At 41.0% G+C, this 19660-nt stretch overlaps 2 protein-coding genes across 4 annotated transcripts in view; one reads left to right on the top strand and one right to left on the bottom strand.

The window, feature by feature from the left end:
- MIOX (myo-inositol oxygenase) overlaps window positions 1–2099 on the top strand; it is a 29778-nt gene extending 27679 nt beyond the window's left edge. For both annotated transcript variants that reach the window (XM_069979710.1, XM_069979718.1), the window contains exon 10: window positions 1678–2099. In XM_069979710.1, coding sequence (XP_069835811.1) covers window positions 1678–1786 — 109 coding nt within the window. In that variant the 3' untranslated portion in view covers window positions 1787–2099. The remainder of the gene's footprint in view (window positions 1–1677) is intronic.
- Window positions 2100–7142: 5043 nt separating this feature from the next.
- Window positions 7143–19660, bottom strand: part of LMF2 (lipase maturation factor 2) — a 39175-nt gene continuing 26657 nt past the window's right edge. For both annotated transcript variants that reach the window (XM_069979739.1, XM_069979731.1), the window contains exons 9-14: window positions 17347–17443; window positions 14791–14973; window positions 13214–13382; window positions 12207–12318; window positions 10263–10371; window positions 7143–9301 (exon numbers count right to left, since the gene is read on the bottom strand). In XM_069979739.1, the coding sequence (XP_069835840.1) occupies window positions 9002–9301; window positions 10263–10371; window positions 12207–12318; window positions 13214–13382; window positions 14791–14973; window positions 17347–17443 (970 nt within the window). In that variant the 3' untranslated portion in view covers window positions 7143–9001. The remainder of the gene's footprint in view (window positions 9302–10262; window positions 10372–12206; window positions 12319–13213; window positions 13383–14790; window positions 14974–17346; window positions 17444–19660) is intronic.

Consider the following 19660-nt stretch of genomic DNA (forward strand, 5'->3'; position numbering starts at 1 on the left):
GATTGCTCCATTAACACAGGTGTGGGTGTTGATGAGGACAGGGCTGGAGATCAATCTGTCATGATTAAGTAAGAATGACACTACTGGACACTTTAAAAGGAGGCTGGTGCTTGGCATCATTGTTTCTCTTCTGTTAACCATGGTTATCTCAAGGAGAACTTCAAGGAGAGAGGTTCCATTGTTGCCAAAAAGGCTCCAGGGCGCCCAAGAAAGACCAGCAAGCACCAGGATCGTCTCTTAAAAGTGTTTCAGCTGCGGGATCGGGCTACCAGCAGTGCAGAGCTTGCTCAGGAATGGCAGCAGGCAGGTGTGAGTGCATCTGCACGCACTGTGAGGCGGAGACTCATGGAGCAAGGCCTCGTCTCAAGGAGGGCAGCAAAGAATCCACTTTCTCCAGAAAAAAACATCAGGGACAGACTGATATTCTGTAAAGGTACAGGGAGTGGACTGCTGAAGACTGGGGTAATGTCATTTTCTCTAATGAATCCCCTTTCCAATTGTTTGGGACATCTGGAAAACAGCTTATTCGGAGAAGACGAGGTGAGCGCTACCACCAGTCTTGTCTCATGCCAACTGTAAAGCATCCTGAAACCATTCATGTGTGGGGTTGCTTCTCAGCCAAGGGAATCGGCTCTCTCACAGACTCTCACAACCATGAATAAAGAATGGTACCAGAATGTCCTTCAAGAGCAACTTCTCCCAACCGTCTAAGAGCAGTTTGGCGATCAACAATGCCTTTTCCAGCATGATGGAGCACCTTGCCATAAAGCAAAGGTGATAACTAAATGGCTCAGGGAACAAAACATAGAGATTTTGGGTCCATGGCCTGGAAACTCCCCAGATCTTTATCCTATTGAGAAATTGTGGTCAGTCATGAAGAGACGGGTGGACAAACAAAAACCAACAAGTTCTGACAAAATGCAAGCATTGATTGTGCAAGAATGGACTGCTATCAGTCAGGATTTGGTCCAGAAGTTGATTGAGAACATGCCAGGGAGAATTGCAGAGGTCCTGAAGAAGAAGGGTCAACACTGCAAATATTGACTTGCTGCATTAACTCATTCTGTCAATATAAGCTTTTGTTACTCATAATATGATTGCAATTATATTTCTGTATGTGATAAAACATCTGGCAAACACACATAAAAACCAGAGGGCAGCAGATAATGTGAAAATATAATATTTGTGTCATTCTCAAAACTTTTGGCCATGACTGTAGATTGGCAACCCTACCCCTTTGCATAATCCGTCACCTTCCACCATAAGAGGTTTTTTTTTTTTTGTATATTTAGTGGCTGTTTTGGAGAGGTGTTAATGATGATCCTTCTGGGTCAGCAGGTGTTCCAGTCATCAGCATGCTTTGGCATAAGTTAGTGATATGCCATGAAATGATATGGTGGTGATATCCCTTTGATGTTACTTGATATTAGGTATCTTTTAAATGGGTAGTTCAGCAAAAAAAAAAATATCTTTCAAATAAACTTCTAAAAGAATACACTACTTCCTGCAGAACATTCAGCAGCTGATAAGTACTGGAAGACTTGACATTTTTTTAATAGAAGTAAATTACAAATCTCTGGCACCAATGAAAGAAATGTTTTTGGGGTGAACTACCTCTTTAAAGTTAAATCGCTCAGTCATCATCTCTGTGCAAACATTCTTTGTGTTGTTCCATAGTAAATTTGATCTCTACACAAAAACTGAAGATCTGCCCGATGTGGAAAAGCTTCGACCATATTACCAGGGTTTAATAGACAAGTATTGCCCTAGGGTGTTGTGCTGGTGAAAATCTATTGCCAAGACCAGAAGATGCCCTTTTCTGCTTACAGATCCTATAACATAAGTTATCTCTTTACTTGATGTCTCTTTTTCAAATTCATGAATGAAGTTAGGCTGGGTTCACACTGCGATTTTTCCACTCAGTTTTACATATATATATTTTTTCAAAAAAAACGGAAGAAAAAAACGGATTGCAAAAAACGCAGTGTGAACCCAGCCTTACAGATGTTTAGTGCAACTATTCAATGTCTGGAAGAGAACATATTGTGAAAAGCCATCTCAATTTAAAAATAAAGCTTTAACGCTACACCACCCTTAAATACTGTATATATTGTGTAACTGCTGCCCCCTAGTGAGTATGTGCTATTAAGTCCATAAACCATAAACTAATTTAGATTTTTAGGTACTGAGCAGCTGTGGGGAACTACAATTCCCACCATGCCTGGACAGCCAAAGCTTTGGTCAAGGGTAATTATGGGAATTGGGGTTTTGCAACAGCTGGAGGGCTGCAGATTTCCCACCAGTGGTTTTAAAGGTTCACTAAATCTAACAATAAGTAAAAACAAACAAAAAAACATGATTTGTTACAGTCTATGTTCAGGGGTATACTATGCCCTTTTAAAAACATCCTGACATATACAGTGATGGAGACCGAAAAGATGAAGTAACATGGCTTATCATGTAATCACTGTATTACTGTAAATTACTTCAATGGTAAAACAAACACAGAGTCAGGTATGTGTGCACATATTAACAGAGCTAAATAAAAGATATTGGTACAGGATTTATGATACAGTGGTGAACAGTTATTCTCAAATGGCCAATCTGAAGGAATTGTTACAGAGAAATCATGATTTTATTTCAGATTTACCTCTTAGATGTTTCATGTCTAGTGATACATCATACCAACATTTGTCTTCTATGGAAAGACATTTAAACATATTTATTAAAATATCATGTAGCAGTAAAAACAAAGTCCTGTTAAGTATCAAGCCAAAATGTGAGTGATAAGACATGCACATAGGAGTATGTATACTGGCAGGTTTGATCCATCCAAGATAAACATAGAACATACAGATATAGAGCTGACTAATTTGCACAACCTTTCAGAGCTGTTTGAGTTTCCATTGCCTACAACAAACTGGAAAATATTTCTGCAACGTTCTCACTGAGCTTTCCAGATCACTGGAGAAGCCCAGCTGTAAGGGCCCTATTCCACGGGACGATTATCGTTCGCATAATCATTAACGATAAAGATCCAAACGAAAGATCTGAAATCGTTCACCCATTTACATGGAAAGATAATCGTTACTTATGATTGTTCTTGCAGTCGTCTTGTCGTCGTTATTGCGTTCGTCACTACTGCGAACGACCTCTTATTCAATGCGTACGATAAAGAGGTAAAAATAGGTCCAGGTCTTATTAAACGATCAACGATTTCTCGTTCTGTCGTTAACTGCTATTCAAACGAACGATTACCGTTTAGATTCGAACAATTTAACGATAATCTGAACAATAATCGTCTAGTGGAATAGGGCGCTAAATCTTACTTCCCATCATGCCTGGACAGCCAAAGCTTTAGTTGTCCAGGCATAATGGGAATTGTAGTTTGCCAACAGCTGGAGGACTGCAAATCCAGTTATTGTATAGTAGTAGGAAGCACTCACTAGAGATGAGCGAATCTACAGTAGGAAGGAAGCCAAGAATCCCGATAGGAACAAAGTGCTTCGCTTTCTTCCTACTGTAGATTCGCTCATCTCTAGCACTCTCTTGCTAATTACAAATAATGGTTGTCAGACAAAATCATATTGGTGATCAATTTCAATTTGCTTTACTCAACCTGATCCCCTGCTGCTGCCGCCATTCTGCTCATTGGTCCCCTGATTAGCACATATGAAGTGACCTCTTAGCCAATTGCTGGCTGAAGCAGATCACTGCCATGACTTATGATCAGCAGAGCAGGAATTTACTGTGCGTCACGGATGAAAGCAGGTTCACATTGAGCATGTAACAGAGTCTGAAGACACAGTGGAGAGCGATCTGCTGCCTTTAACATCCTCCAGCATGACCTGTGTGGCAGTGGGTCAGGAATGGTGTGGGGTGGCATTTCTTTGGAGGGCAGCACAGACCTATGTGCTCGTCAGAAGTAGCCTGACTGCCATTAGGTACTTAGAGGAGATCCTCAGACCCCTTGTGAGACCATATGCTGGTGCGGTTGTCCCTAAGTTCCTCCTAAAGCAGGACAATGTTAGACCTCATGTGGCTGGAGTGTGTCAGCAGTTCCTGCAAAATGAAGGCATTGAAGCTATGGACAGGTCCACCCGTTCCCCAGACCTGAATCCAATTGAGCACATCTGGGACATCATATCTCGCTTCATCCACCAACGTCAAGTTCCATCACAGACTGTACAGGAGTTGGCAGATGCTTTAGTCCAGGTCTGGGAGTAGATCTCTCAGGAGACCATTCTCAACCTTTTCAGGAGCATGCCCAGGTGTTGTAGGGAGGTCATACAGGCACGTGGCCACACACAACATTGAGCCTTATTCTTACTTGTTTTAAGGACATTACATCAGTTGGGTCAGCCTGTAGTCTGTTTTCCCACTTTAATTTTGTGTGTGACTCCAAATCCAGGCCGCCATTGGTTAATAAACTTGATTTCCATTCATGATTTTTGTATGAATTTGTTGTCAGCACATTCAAGTTTGTGCAGAACAAAGTATTCAATATAGGAATATTTCATTCATTCAGATCTAGGATGTGTTATTTGAGTATTCCCTTTATTTTTTTTGAGCAGTGTATTACGTCCTTTATCCTTATCATAGGATCTGTATCTAGTATTTGTTTATACTAGACAAGTTTAACCCCTAGACAACCCTGGACGTAGAATTACGTCATGAAAGTCTGTCACCAGACGACCCTGGACATAATTATACGTCCTGGGTGATTCTCCCGCTATGAAGCGCGCTCTGGAGCGGAGAGCGCTTCATAGGAGGTGGGGGCCGGCTGCAGTGAGCAGCCGGGACCTCACCGGTAATGACATGCTGCAGCGGTCGCGCTGCTGCGTGTCATTAACTCCTTAAACGCCGCAGCGTTTAAGTGTAAGTGACAGGAAGAGGCCCCTGTCCCTTACCGATTGGGACCCCCGCAGTGTGACTGCGGGGGTCCCGATCGTTGAAACGGACCGCCGGAGGTCTCTCACCTGCCTCCGTGCGGTCCAATCGGCGATCTGCTACACTGAGCCTGCACAGGCAGGCTCAATGAGCAGATCGCCGATCACACTGATCAATGCTATGGCATAGCATTGTACAGTGTGAGCAAAGTACTGTATGTAAAAGTTTTGATTTCAAATGTGTAAAAAAAAAAAAAGTTCAAAACATTATTACACTACCCCATAACCCCTCCCCCAATAAAAGCTAAAATCACCCCCCCCCCCTATCCCATTATATAAATAAAATTGATAAAAATAAATAGATAAACATATAATAAACCGTAGTGTGCGTAATTGTCCGATCTATTAAAATATAACAAGCGTCATTGTGAACGGCAAACAGCGTACACGAAAAGAGGGGAAAAAGTGCGCAGATTACCGATTTTATGTTACATTATATATTTTAAAAAAAAATCTATAAAAAGTGATCAAAAAGTCCAATCTTCCAATATATGGTATTAATAAAAACTAGAGATCATGGCGGAAAAAATTACACCCCTTACAGCCCCGTAGGTGAAAAAATAAAACAGTTATAAGCATCACAATAGGCCCATTTTATTAATAATTGCAAAAAAAAAAGGATTTCATCAAAAAATATATATAACATTAGAGAATCTGTGTAAATCTGCATATGGTTGTGTTCGGACTGACCTATAGAGTAATAGTATCATGTCACTTTTACCATATAGTGCATTACGTAGACACAGGAACCCCCCAAACGTTACCATATTGCATTCTTTTTTACGATTTCACCTATTTATATCTTCATAAATAATAATTTTGGAATTCCATCATACATGTTATGGTAAAATGAAAGACGCCATTACAAAGTACAACTATTCCTGTAACAAACAAGCCATTACATGGCCTGTAGATAGAAAACTGAAAGTGCTAGAGCTCTTAGAAGGGAAGGAGGGAAAAACGGAAACACTAAGATAAAAATTTGCGCGGTCCACTGGGTCATTTTGGGCCTGGTCCTCAAAGGGTTAAAGGGGAACTCCAGATAATAAAAACTTTTTTTCTATTAAAAGTTATATAGATGTGTCTATACAATGTATTACTGTATCTGTACGATTCTGCCTCACTGGTAGCTGATAGAAATCCAGGAAGTGAAAAAAAATGGCCTCTGTGCCAATTCACATTGTCTCCTGATCCTGCTGCTATACCCCCCAGGAGACAAATCTTCCATGCCTCTGTTTCACATTGTGTGTGTTTGCTGATGATGCAGACAGGGGGCAGGGCGTGATGTCACAGGAGGCTTGGCTGGATAACCCAATCCCCTGACTGATTCACCATCTCTGACCGATCAGAAGCAGCTGCTGCACTAATTTTATTGATTGTAATGGGTGGGGGCAGTGATGATCACATGAGTGAAAGCATTGCATTCTGGGAAATGCCAAACCAAGAAGAACAGAAACACAAAACAGCAAAAAACAAACAATTGATTTTTGGTAGTTTCAAAACTGGGATAGACAGGTAAGTAATGCGTTATGCTTCTGCAGAAGTTTCATTTTTTTAACCTCTGCCTGGAGTTCCCCTTTAAATTGATTTAGGCCCTATTCTTAAATCAGTAAAGCTCTACATTAGTGCTCCCACTTTCCAGAGATGTTGCAGGCAGCCCTTGGGAGTCCTGGAAAACATGGATACAACCATAGGCTACCCTAGAACTGCATTCAAATATACAGATGTATTTCTATGAAGAGAAAAACAGATATGGCCTCACATCCACATGTTAAACACTGATTCACAGCTGAAGCAAAATGTCAATCAGGACAGAGGTGGGAAGGGAGGGACAAATTCTAGAAGCTTGGGAAAGCCTTTTTGATCTTTGCACAGGAGAATAAAAGCGTTTTTCTATGAAAGCACAGATGGACATTTAAAATTTGGGTACCGTGTGCCTGCTCGACCTAACATCTATCTAACAATGTCAGCAGTTTGGAAGATGAATAGCAGATGAGAGATTCAATTTAAACAAAGGGTGCAAGTACTGAGATTAATCAGCTACAATCTGAAAAAACTCATGCAAATAAGCCAATTTTTTGGACCGAGAATTATGCCAATAACCACACTAAAATATGCTCTCTATAGGTTGTGAGCTGTGTGCAGATACCCTTATAATATTATTTACAATAGTTATAACAGGAATAGAACATATATGCAAACACAGATTTATTATAAAATACAAAGTCATCATGACATGGTGCATAAAATCAGACAAGAGCTCATTCCTGAAGAAAGAAAGCAACTGCATTACAAAAGCAAAAGGTTTATTGAAATTTAACAAACTGGACATTGATTTTCAGTGCTTGCTCTGCATATTATCATAATTGTATACATCTAGGCCAATATAGTGTTTAAGTCAGCAAGCAGACTTGCACATCCTGAACATTCTACTGTAAGTAGTGTAGAAATTGCAACCAAAAACTATAGGCATCCTCTCACAAAAGTTTACATGGTAAGAATGGCACATTTTAAAGGTCAACATTGCCATGGGCAGTAATACCAGGCAACATGGCCAGAAGTCACATTATTTCTGTAAAAAAAATCATTTCTTTTGATATCAGAAAGCCCTTTATTGAATATCTGGGCAATCTTTTTTGTTTATAAAGTAGTCATGATGGTAGGACTAATGGGGGGTTGTCCTGGAACAAACTCAGAGGTAGTGACAGCCCCATTTTTAAAGGCTTTAACATTCAATACATCAGTTATTCCAAGTATTACTCTTTCCTAACCTGAATGGAAACCAGTCACCAGCACACATATGTAGACTACAGCACCTTACAGATCTGCATCAAATATTACCTGCAAGGACCAAAAATACCCACTAACTCAGCTTTAAAGTGACATTTCTTACTTACACGTTATAATACCATGGCTGAGACTCACCGGTGGTTATTTTCATTATTTAATTCCATTACCCTTCCAAATTGTAATGTACAGTTACATTTATGCTGTCCATTTTTATCTTTGCGCATAAAATGATTTGACAGACAAAACAACAGCAACAATAAGGTATCCATATCATAAAACAGTAGCATGGCACACCTGTATGAAGTAAAGCTTAGAAATCTACTCTTTGTGTTTGACCAGGCAATTTGTACCAAAGTCATATATCATTAAGGCACTTAGGGTAACTGTTGACAGACTGACACTTCTCATCAACAAGGCACTTTACATAAGGAGCCTGATTTCTAGGACCAGTAAGCCTGCACAAACAAAGAGGACGTTTGTCTCTTCTTCAATAGGAATGCTTGTTGGGAAAATGAGCATATATAAAATGGATTTCCCATCCTGTGAATGATATTTCTCCATGTAAAATAGCTTGTATCACAGGAAATATTGTACATTTGTATTGCTCAATACATAATTACCTTAAAATGATCATGGCATCACCAACAACTGCAACCACTTCAGAAGCATGATAAACATCTCTTCTGAAAAAGTCAAGAGATGTAAGGCTCTGTGCACACCAAAGACTCCATCAGATTTGGCAGGAAGAAAAAGTGCAGCACACTGCCCTATCCTTGCTGTCGAAGCCTGACAGAAGCCATTTTAAGTCTATGGGGTCTGTTAGACACTGATGATGTGGTCGGGCACTGTCGCCATGGCTCTTGTTGATATGAAAGCCATGATGGCAGTGTTACACAGAGCTTTACAAGTACAATTGCACTTATAATTTATGGCCAACTTAATACAAGATCATCATACAACCAAGGGGGCTAAAAATGAATTTAGCATTTAGATATCCTGCATATACATATTTAATAATAAAAAAAAAAAAGATTTAAAACCAGAAGTGACAGGATGTGGTGCATAATAAATTCACTGAGCAGTGGTTATGGATCCATTATTTCTTCAAGGAAGCCTTACAGCAATAAGCATCAATTCCTGCAATGATTACCACAGAGAATGTCACCAATGTACAATGGAATAATGACATGTTCATAGGCAAATACTAGATTATGGACGGTCGTGTCAGGTGGAATGACAGTCTCAGGCCCCTTATGCAGTTATTAGCTCTTGTCACGCCTTTTGGTGTTGTGACCAGAATCCTTTCCAGAACCCCCAGAGTCTCCTTGTCTGCTAGTCTCTTTCTTCTTCTTCTCACTCTGCGGTTTCTGATGACTCCGCGGCTTGGATACTGCTGGCCGGTTACCCCTACCAAATAAGGCTTGCAAAGAATAGATGACAACTAATGAAATAAGCAGTGAATGTAGTAGTAAAGGTGCAGGGTATGGTCGTAAAAGGTCTCGTATAACCCTGAGTGCTGAGGGAAGCGGAGCATCTATGGACTTGCGAGGAGGTGGCTTATCCTAAGAAAAAAAAAAATTTTTAGACGAAATGTTATGACTTTAGATTACTCTGAAATAGGCTATTACTTCATATAATAAATCAAGGTAGATGGATAATTGCATCTTGTTTCTCTGCACCGCTCACACCAGAGAGGTGGGGACAGGGTCGGACAGTGTGTGCAACTGCAAGCAGAGGTTGCGCTGCCTGTGCCTGTAACCATTATTTTTGTTGGAAAAAGGAGATTGCAATCTACGCAAGTTCTCAGCCTTCATAGATTTCACTGCGTGCACACGGGGGGGCTCCAAGGTGCATGCCTCTTCGTAAATCCAGTAAGCCTGTGTGCTGCCAGGGGATTTTTAAAGAGGATGTACCACTAGGTACCATCCACTTTAATCTGACAGAGGGACAGAACGGCGCCGTCAGGGGCAAGCCAGTGCGGTGGTCCGTTTTTCGATCCGCAGCCCGATTCCCATGTACGGTGCCGTTCTATCCACGGGTTGGTGCTCAAGCACGGGAGGCGGGCTAGCCCGCCCCCAGTGGGAGGGAATTCCCTCCCCTGTATGACATGGCTCCAATAGAATCAATGGAGCCGCTTTATACAGGGGAGGGAATTCCCTCCCACTGGGGGCGGGCCGCCTCCAGTGCTTGAGTACCGGCCCAGGACCCGTGGATAGAACGGCACCGTACACGGGAATCGGGCCGCAGATCGAAAAACGCACCACCGCACCGGCTTGCCCGTGAAGGCGCAGTTCTATCCCTGCGTCAGATTAATGAGGATGTACCTGGTGGTACATCCTCTTTAAGACCGGCACAAGAAATGTCAGTCTTTATAAACTCCCCCCAATGTCCTGGCTCAGTGATGGGGTCCAGAATAAAGGTCTGCCTCTGATAACTGGGCATGTGAACATGGGTGGTTTTCATGAGAAAAAGCTCTTTAGAAACCACATAGACTTGGTGTCCAAGATAACTGTAAGTACAAACCTTTAGACCATGTTGGTTTAGAAGAGATTCCAATGTATGATCTCCTAGGAATACCATTGGGTAGTACTCCTCAACATGACGTCTGCGCCACCAATTACTAGATGTTTGTCTAGAGAAGATCACAATAAGGAATTACCAAATGAGCATAACAAATTACAGACACGAGTAACTGGCAGTAAAGAAACACGCATACAAAGGCATACATACTGGAACATCAAGTCTGCACTACTCAATAGTGTGTAATACAGCAGCACTTTCAGCACCATTAATAGATTCACAAATAAATAGTTTTGGTCAGAAGAACTTCAAGGGGCTGTGTGCAGTGGAAGGACGGGGCTCAGAGGTAACTAATCTATTGTGGCCACAGCCTGCACCACTATGAGGGGCAGCACTTGAAGGCACAGCCATTTATGCAGATGACGTTCTTTGTCTATCTGTAGACCATTGTTTTGATTGGTAAGGGTCCCAAATGTCCACTTTTACCTTTGGATAGCTGCTTTTAATCTAAGATCTGTCCCCGTGTCTGTTCTGCAGGTGATGCAGTTATTGTCCTAAAAAACAGCTTTTAAACTGACAGCCCTGTGCCCAACGGCCGTGGCCTAGAATGTCTATGCATTAGCCTGGCACATCCTCTCTGTCCCTCATCATCATTAGGTAATGCTCCAGGCAGATTGTCTCCTATTCCTCAGCTGTGTGAATACTTAACATGGGCTGGATCGTTAAGGCACCTGTGCAATGTTCAGACAGGAGAAAATGTTTGAGGGGCATTCCGAATGATGAAGAGGGTGGGGAGGAGGGACAGAGAGGTTGTGCCAGCCTAATGCATACACAATCTAAGGCCCGGCCGTTGGGCACGGGGCTGCAAGTTTAAAAGTTGTTTTTTTTAGGACAATAACTGCATCCCGTGCCAAACGGACCCCAGGACAGATCTTGGATTAAAAGCAGCTATCCAAAGGTACAAGTGGTTTTTTGGGGGGGGGGGGGGGGGGCAGATTGTGGGTACAGAGTCGCTTTAAGAGTCTCAAAATACAGGACTAACCAGCTATCCCCCCAGAAAGGGCCCAGCCAAGGTTCAAACATTAATGATCTAAGGGGGTGGGGAAATCAAAGTTGTAGTACCAATGAACCACTAACTTTATTATACAGATTATATTATGATATCAGACATTTTTTTTTTTTAGTGCTTTAATATTTTTGTTTCAAATTAAACATTAAATGGGAACCCTGTATGTTTCGGAAAGCATTAAACATGCATGGGCTCCCTTATTACAGAAATCAGAGCTTTAAAGATGAGCTGGTAACAGAATACAGTCAAGGTAGACTGCTTTCTATCAGAATTCACTGATAGGTCTCTCCCTATACACTCATTGGGAGAAAGCTTTAGTGGGTTTAGAATTATAGTAACTATAAAGGCTGCAAGGCTATCAAGTATGACACCTACAACCAGTGTTAGTTTAGGAACACAGAAGGGATGGCAGAGCAGGGCGGTCATCAGACACGCTTCTGTGACACTAATGTGATATTATGAAAAACGTTAGTACTAAAAGATGAAACGGCCATATTTAATAAAAAGTTACTTACAGACTGCAAGTGCAATACACTATTGATAACTGGCACCACTTTCATACACAATTGTCAGCCATCAGTTTTCATGTAAAAAAGGTCACAAAAATAGTATTCTTTTGGTTAGCAACCAATCTATTTTAAGATATTTTTATCTTTGCACATTTGGAGCAATGACTGACAAACCAAAATTGGCAGACCATTAAGACAGATTGAATTCAGCACTTGTCCCTCTAAGGTCATCAAGAGATTCAATGAAGCTTATGCATCTAAGCTTACCTATACCACTTTGTTACAAGGGATTTTACAAATAAAAAAACTTTAAAAAAGTCATAGTTCAGCAATGTATTAAAGAGCTGCCATCTCAAAAGTAATACTCACCCAGTCTGATCGACCTCAGTGTACCAGTATTTGTATAGCTGGGCTCGTATATAATGAGGAGGATGGGAGTTGAATGGATAGAGCGACTCATCATTCTGCACCAGTTGTATCACTGTATAAATGAATAAGAATACAAGACAATGTGTTGTGTTAGCCTTAGATCACAACTTCTTAGACATTACTACTTACAATTACTACAAACGTTTAAGAAAATAAATAAAAACAGTTTTGGGCTTGGGTTTTATTTCTTAGGCTAAGTTCACACTGCCTTTTTGCATCTGTTTCACTGTTTCTGAATGTTTAATTTTAGCGTGCAGAAAAACGTGTTGTTTACCATTTTGTGTACGCAGAAAAAAGGTTCTAATCTGTTGCGTTTTTGTTTTTAAATAAAGTCAGTCAGTAGTAAACAGATCCTGACAGATGGTACACAACTGCATCTGTAAACCTAGCCTTAATATGTTATTATGAAAAAAAAAGCTACACTGTTATTGGTTGCTATGGACTTTAAAAAGGGGGGAAAAGGCTCAATAATATATTTTATGCTATGGTACTAGTTCCTAATGAGGATGTAATGATATTTTGTAAAGCTATTACAAGATGGCGCTGACCTTCTCAACAAGTGCCTCATTTACATTCCTTAAAGTTTATACAAGTAAGTACTAGTGCTACACAAGTAACTCTTTTTGTACCTTGGCCAATGAAAAGATGACATGAGCCTTAGTAGAATAACACCTGCCCTTAAGATATAAATACTGCTTGCCATCTTTGAATAAACAAGATCTACTTTGACCAGGCGACGTGTCAGCGTGTGATTCTTCAATGCACAATTAATACTTTTAGCTAGGAACAGTCAGTATGACAGCACCCTCAGGCTACTTGATCTTAAAACATTGACCATCCACTAAAAACGGCCATCATTGTGACTGTGTGTGAACATAGCCTAAGAGTGGAATTCAAACACACTAATACCAATCCAGTACCTCAACCAAGCTTTTTCTAAAACTCACCATCTTTGTTTCCCTGCAGAAGACGATAAACAAAGCTGGTAAACCATGGACTCTGTGTGTGGTGCCCAAGAGCAGCAAACCACATCTGCCAGTCAAGTCGAGGTTGATGAGGTGTGATTATTGGTGGCGACACACTAACATTTCCAGGCTTGTACATAAACTCAATCTCCTAATACAAGAAAACAAAGACGACATTTAATGAGATACATTTTTTTAACCTGGCAGACACAAAGCTTTAGAAATCAGGAGACTGCGGAGGTGAAGGTGGTTAGCATCTACAGGGGTATAAAAAAAAAAAAACTAATATGGTATAAAAAGTAAAACAATTTGATGAAACTAACATCTAGTCCTGTTACATGTGTGAAGATTGATTTAGTCAAGAACTTTATTGTGTTTTAAACATACATTATATATTAGATATTAATACAAATGTTAACCTTTTCCCGCGCCATGGCGTACAGTTGCGTCAAGGTATCAGTAAGGGGGTATAGAGAGGGTTCTCTATAATCGGGTGGGCCGCTAGTCACTGGTACAGAGCAATCCTCTGTGCCGCCTTAACCATTTATATGCCACTTCCAAAACTGAAGCAAACTGCCTGTGGCAATCTATGGATTGAGTGTAGATTCTATGGACCAGTACAAAGGGAGGGCTACAAAAGTTAATTAAAAAGATACACAAGCCATAAAAGTTTAGGTCACCCCTTTTTTCTATTTGACAAATAAAAATGTTTTTTTTTTACATGCAAAATTGCCCAAACTATTAAATTATCACATTCCTGATGTCGAACGATAAATGGCGTAAGTGCAAAATAGCTAATTTATTGTCAAAATGCAGCCTAGAGTCCGACTCAGAATAGAACAAAATATAATTTATTTTTTTAATTTTAAAACTGTCGCTACACAGTAGAATTGGTGTCACAAAAAACCTCATATGGGGGTCTGTATGTACAAAAACATGGCTTTTAAAACACAAGGAAGAAAAAAGGGGTTAAACTTTCAAGCCTTATGGAGAAAGAAGGATTTCTAGCAGGTTTAACAACTTCTTAATTACCTAGTTACACTAAGGATACCATTGCAATACTAGAGCTTGTTACACGAGGCTTAACCATATTACTGGCAGGTAACACTAGCAAACACAACAAGAGGTTGGGGACCTCTGGTCAATGCAACGCATTACAGCAGTAAATGTTGTAAAGGGTTATATCCATACTATGCCATCACAGAATGATTGGTGGGGGTCTGACCCTTGAACAGATATGAAGAATAAATTGGCCAGAGCCCTGCACAGTGACACGAAAAAAAAAAAAAAAAAAAAGCTGTGCTGTAGTACCCCTAGAAAGCAAGAGGCATCAACCTGCTGCCTCTTTATTCTTAGGTTCAGTAGGGATCCCAATGGATGGATCTCCACTGATAATAATGTTACAGCATACACTATGCCTTCCCTTTATACAATGGCAATACGCTATGAGTACTCATCTGTAAGTATTCTGGCAATAATTTACCCTTTACTGATGCAATGGCAGTTTTACAGTTAGAGAAAAGTGCATTAAAAAACAAACAAAACAAAACAGCATTTACCGTCCAGGTTTGTTTGTCATAACTTCCTTCCACCACAACCTCCGGGCGGCCTCCCACACCAGTCATGCGTCTGAATAAACCATAAGAATTCACAAGCTGGTATTCATCCACTGCTTTAAACATCCTATGTATTGATGGCCAAAGTTGACTATTAGATTCAAACTCTATGTATGTATATGGTACCTACAAAAAAAGCGGGTAAATCAGATGAAAGATATGAGATCAGAGTTCTAAAAACACAACATATTAGGAATTATTACTACAAAGACTCTAGGAACATAAGACGACAGAACAAAAGTTGGAGTTTCACAGTTTATTGGATTTTTCCTCTTAAAAAGGATAAGGATAGAAACAGGAACATTTTGGGGGACATACACTCACCGGCCACTTTATTAGGTACACCATGCTAGTAACGGGTTGGACCCCCTTTTGCCTTCAGAACTGCCTCAATTCTTCGTGGCATAGATACAACAAGGTGCTGGAAGCTTCCTCAGAGATTTTGGTCCATATTGACATGATGGCATCACACAGTTGCCGCAGATTTGTCGGCTGTACATCCATGATGCGAATCTCCCGTTCCACCACATCCCAAAGATGCTCTATTGGATTGAGATCTGGTGACTGTGGAGGCCATTTGAGTACAGTGAACTCATTGTCATGTTCAAGAAACCATTTTGAGATGATTCTAGCTTTATGACATGGCGCATTATCCTGCTGAAAGTAGCCATCAGATGTTGGGTACATTGTGGTCATAAAGGAATGGACATGGTCAGCAACAATACTCAGGTAGGCTGTGTCATTGCAACGATGCTCAATTGGTACCAAGGGGCCCAGAGAGTGCCAAGAAAATATTCCCCACACCATGACACCACCACCACCAGCCTGAACCGTTGATACAAGGCAGGATGGATCCATGCTTTCATGTTGTTGACGCCAAATTCTGACCCTACCATCCGAATGTCGCAGCAGAAATCGAGACTCATCAGACCAGGCAACGTTTTTCCAATCTTCTACTGTCCAATTTCGATGAGCTTGTGCAAATTGTAGCCTCAGTTTCCTGTTCTTAGCTGAAAGGAGTGGCACCCGGTGTGGTCTTCTGCTGCTGTAGCCCATCTGCCTCAAAGTTTGACGTACTGTGCGTTCAGAGATGCTCTTCTGCCTACCTTGGTTGTAACGGTTGGCTATTTGAGTCACTGTTGCCTTTCTATCAGCTCGAACCAGTCTGCCCATTCTCCTCTGACCTCTGGCATCAACAAGGCATTTCCGCCCACAGAACTGCCGCTCACTGAATGTTTTTTCTTTTTCGGACCATTCTCTGTAAACCCTAGAGATGGTTGTGCGTGAAAATCCCAGTAGATCAGCAGTTTCTGAAATACTCAGACCAGCCCCTCTGGCACCAACAACCATGCCACGTTCAAAGGCACTCAAATCACCTTTCTTCCCCATACTGATGCTCGGTTTGAACTGCAGGAGATTGTCTTGACCATGTCTACATGCCTAAATGCACTGAGTTGCCGCCATGTGATTGGCTGATTAGAAATTAAGTGGTAACGTGCAGTTGGACAGGTGTACCTAATAAAGTGGCCGGTGAGTGTATATCATATTCATTTCCCTATGAAGCCTCCAGAGAGCAGAGTACAGCAGCTCTTATCAAAACATAGGAGCTGGGGCCGATCTGGAGGTTGCTGGGGGACACGGAGGTCAAACCCCTGCAATCTCTTACAATCCTGTGGGGAGGGGACAAGTTTTGATTGGAAACTCCCTTTATTAAGAGTGTTAGACACTTTTCGCTGGGTTCAAGAAGGGGCATGACTTTAATAAAGTGGCATGGCTTAAGGGGCAACACTGTGGCAGAAAATGAACTAGAATTCAGAAAGCATGCTGCAGTTTCTAATAGGTTGCCTAAATCTGTTGCATTCTCTGAGACTGTCTAGTCTCTTTTTCCACCACATTTTTGTGGTGTCTGGCACAAGTGTACATCTGGGAACTCCCAACTTATGGTCCTACTACACAGGCCAATGACGGCCCAATCAATACTGTAAAAACGAGCGGACCGGAGATATCCGCGCGGGAACCGGGGATATCTCCGTCCTGGGACCGGCCGAAGAAGCGGGACCCGGCGCGATCAATTAAGTATGAGGGGCTCTAGCGGGGGTCGGGAGCCTGTCACCCTGGCACTGGGGGTGATAGATCCTCTTTAACCTGTTCACACTCTCGGTCTTCTGCTGCGCTTTGAATAAGTTCCGGCACAGCGTCAACTCAACTCAGACAGGCCACTCTGAACAGGCCACACTGAAGCTGCAACACCAGAGTCAGGACGCACACAGAGTGCAGGAAACAATCAGTCGACGATCGTTTTATCAGCTGATCGTCGTCTCTATTAGATGGAGCGATAATCTGCTGAATCAAGACGATTTGGCAACAAATCACAGCTCAGCTTTCATTTTACCAACGCAATATAGGAAATGAAAGTTGAACTGATTGGTTGCTGTGGACAACAAAGAGAATCTTATAATAAAAAAAACACAATACAAATCCCCCAGGTGTTTAACTCACCAGGCTGACAGCAAACATTCCAACTGTAGCAGAGGAGAAAATAACCCACTGTATTGTAGCCCAGAGCTTCCAGAACAATCCGTGTACAGATGCGCTTCTGAAAGAAAGAAATATAAACATAACCTACTCATTCTTTGCAAAATACAATAAAATAGGGAGGGCAGGGCTTTACAAACAGCTAAGAGCTTTGGGCATTTCTAATACCGTCCATACCAATGTGCCCACCACTAATTACAAAAATATATTTAACCACACAACACAGGGACCAGACAAATGCACCACATGATATCAACTATAAAGGAAACACAGAGGTCCCAATGACCCTGCAGTGCTTTCTCATCTAGTAATGGGACCTACTAGAATGTACCTAGCCCTTCCTGTTCCATTTTCTCAAGTCAGATCAGCCCAGGAGAGTACATGTCCTAACAGAACAGTGCCTGGCATCTGGTGTATCATGTGCTTAGGGTGTGAATGCCCTGAGGCCACCTTAGATGAAATGTTCCAAAAAATTGCAGCCAAACATTGTTAAAGATATTATTTGAGCTTAGGAAAACATGGCTGCTTTTTTCTAGAAAGTGTCTCTCCTGTCCTCAGTCTGGGTGTTGTTCTTGAGCCAAGTCCTATTAAAGTGAATGGTGCTGAACTATAAGGGTTCCCAAATGTGCAATCCAAACGCTGTGGAAATCACCCCCCCACTCTCCTCCAATAGAAATGCAACATTGGTGATAATCCCAGCAACATCCCACAAGTATTGGGGGAGAACAGGGGGAGCTTTCTACAACATTGGATCAAATTCTTAATTAAAAAGGGGCCAGTTCAAAATAATAGCAGTAACGCTTCATTCCCACATTGATGTAAATGAGGGCTGAAACTAGGCCTTATGTGGTCACCAATGGCTGTGCAATGTTACCAGAGCCGATCACAATGTGGGGATGAGGCCTTAGAAGTTAAATGATTTAAGTAAATCCCCATTTATCAAACATGGTGTAATGTTCCACAGCTTAATTTCTATCTGGCAGATGCGCCAGTTTGGATACATACTAAATGGTTTAAAAGAATAGAATCAGTTGATCTGGGGAAGGAAAAGGATAAGGATCAAATATTCACATTTTTGCCCACCTCTGGAAAGAGGTGGAATGGCACTCCCCAGACTTCCAGTTATACTTTCTGGCATGCCAACTGAGTTACTTCATCACACATAAGAATACTATATGGCTAAATTCTTTATATGAGGATTTTGGGAAGAAGGAGTTATTTGTTAAATTAGAGTCAGGGGGATTAAAGATTAAAAATAGGGATAACTCACATTTAACACTGATAACACAAAAGAGCTGGAAGGAAATTAAATGAATTTGTGGAGTAAGGGTTTGTTTCCAATTCATGGAGATCTGGGATAATAGAAATTTTCCTTAATATCCTAAAATCCACAATTAGGGGTTTTGGAAAGAAAAAAGGGTACACTAAAGTTTCTCAGTTGTTTACAGAAAGGAAGATTGAGGTGATTGAAGATTTGGGTATAGAAGAATCACGAATTTGGGGTATTAAATTTAAATATTTTCAATACGCAGTCACTGGATAAACTTAGTTGTGGAGCACTAGCTAAAGGAAAAGGCACTATTTCAAAAATGTATAGAATTCTTCATGATGGAAAATATGTTGGGTACATGTCCAGTAGTAAGCAGAGGTGGGAAAGGGATTTGGAGTTCTCGGATCTCTGATGCAAGATGGAAAGGAATGGTGCATGGTATTTAAAAAAAAAAAAAAAAGTTATCTAATAATCCCGAAAATCGGTTAACTCAAATAAAAATTTTACATAGAATATACTATTCTTTACTGATGCTTTTTAAAATGAGCCTTAAAAATTATTCAGAATGTGGAAGGTGTGGAGGAGTTGACTCAGATATAAGTCATCTGTTTTGGGCCTGTAGTCATTTCTTGGATTATTGGAAAAGGGTTGAGCAAATCATGTTGGATAAGAAGATACTAAAAGGGAGAATTATCCTTTGAAAGGGCAATTCTAGGGAAAGAGAGAGAAGATAGGGGTGCAGCCTTTTAGAAAATAGATTATTGTTTTGTGCCAGATTGGTTATTCTCTGAAACTGGACGGGAATGGGGAGCATAAAAGTAGAGGAATGGATTGGGCTGGTCAATCGGAGAAGGAAGTATAATTGGATATTGGTTAAGGTGGGAGAAAAAGTCAATTATAATAAAGAATGGATTAATTGGTGAAGTGGCGAGTCATTAAAAAAGGGAAAATTATTGTTAGATCATGCCCCCCCCCTTTTTTTTTCTTTGTATATGATCAGGCTGGGGC

The sequence above is a fragment of the Dendropsophus ebraccatus genome, chromosome 1 (assembly GCF_027789765.1).
Source record: "Dendropsophus ebraccatus isolate aDenEbr1 chromosome 1, aDenEbr1.pat, whole genome shotgun sequence".
In the NCBI taxonomy this organism is placed as follows: Eukaryota; Metazoa; Chordata; class Amphibia; order Anura; family Hylidae; genus Dendropsophus; species Dendropsophus ebraccatus.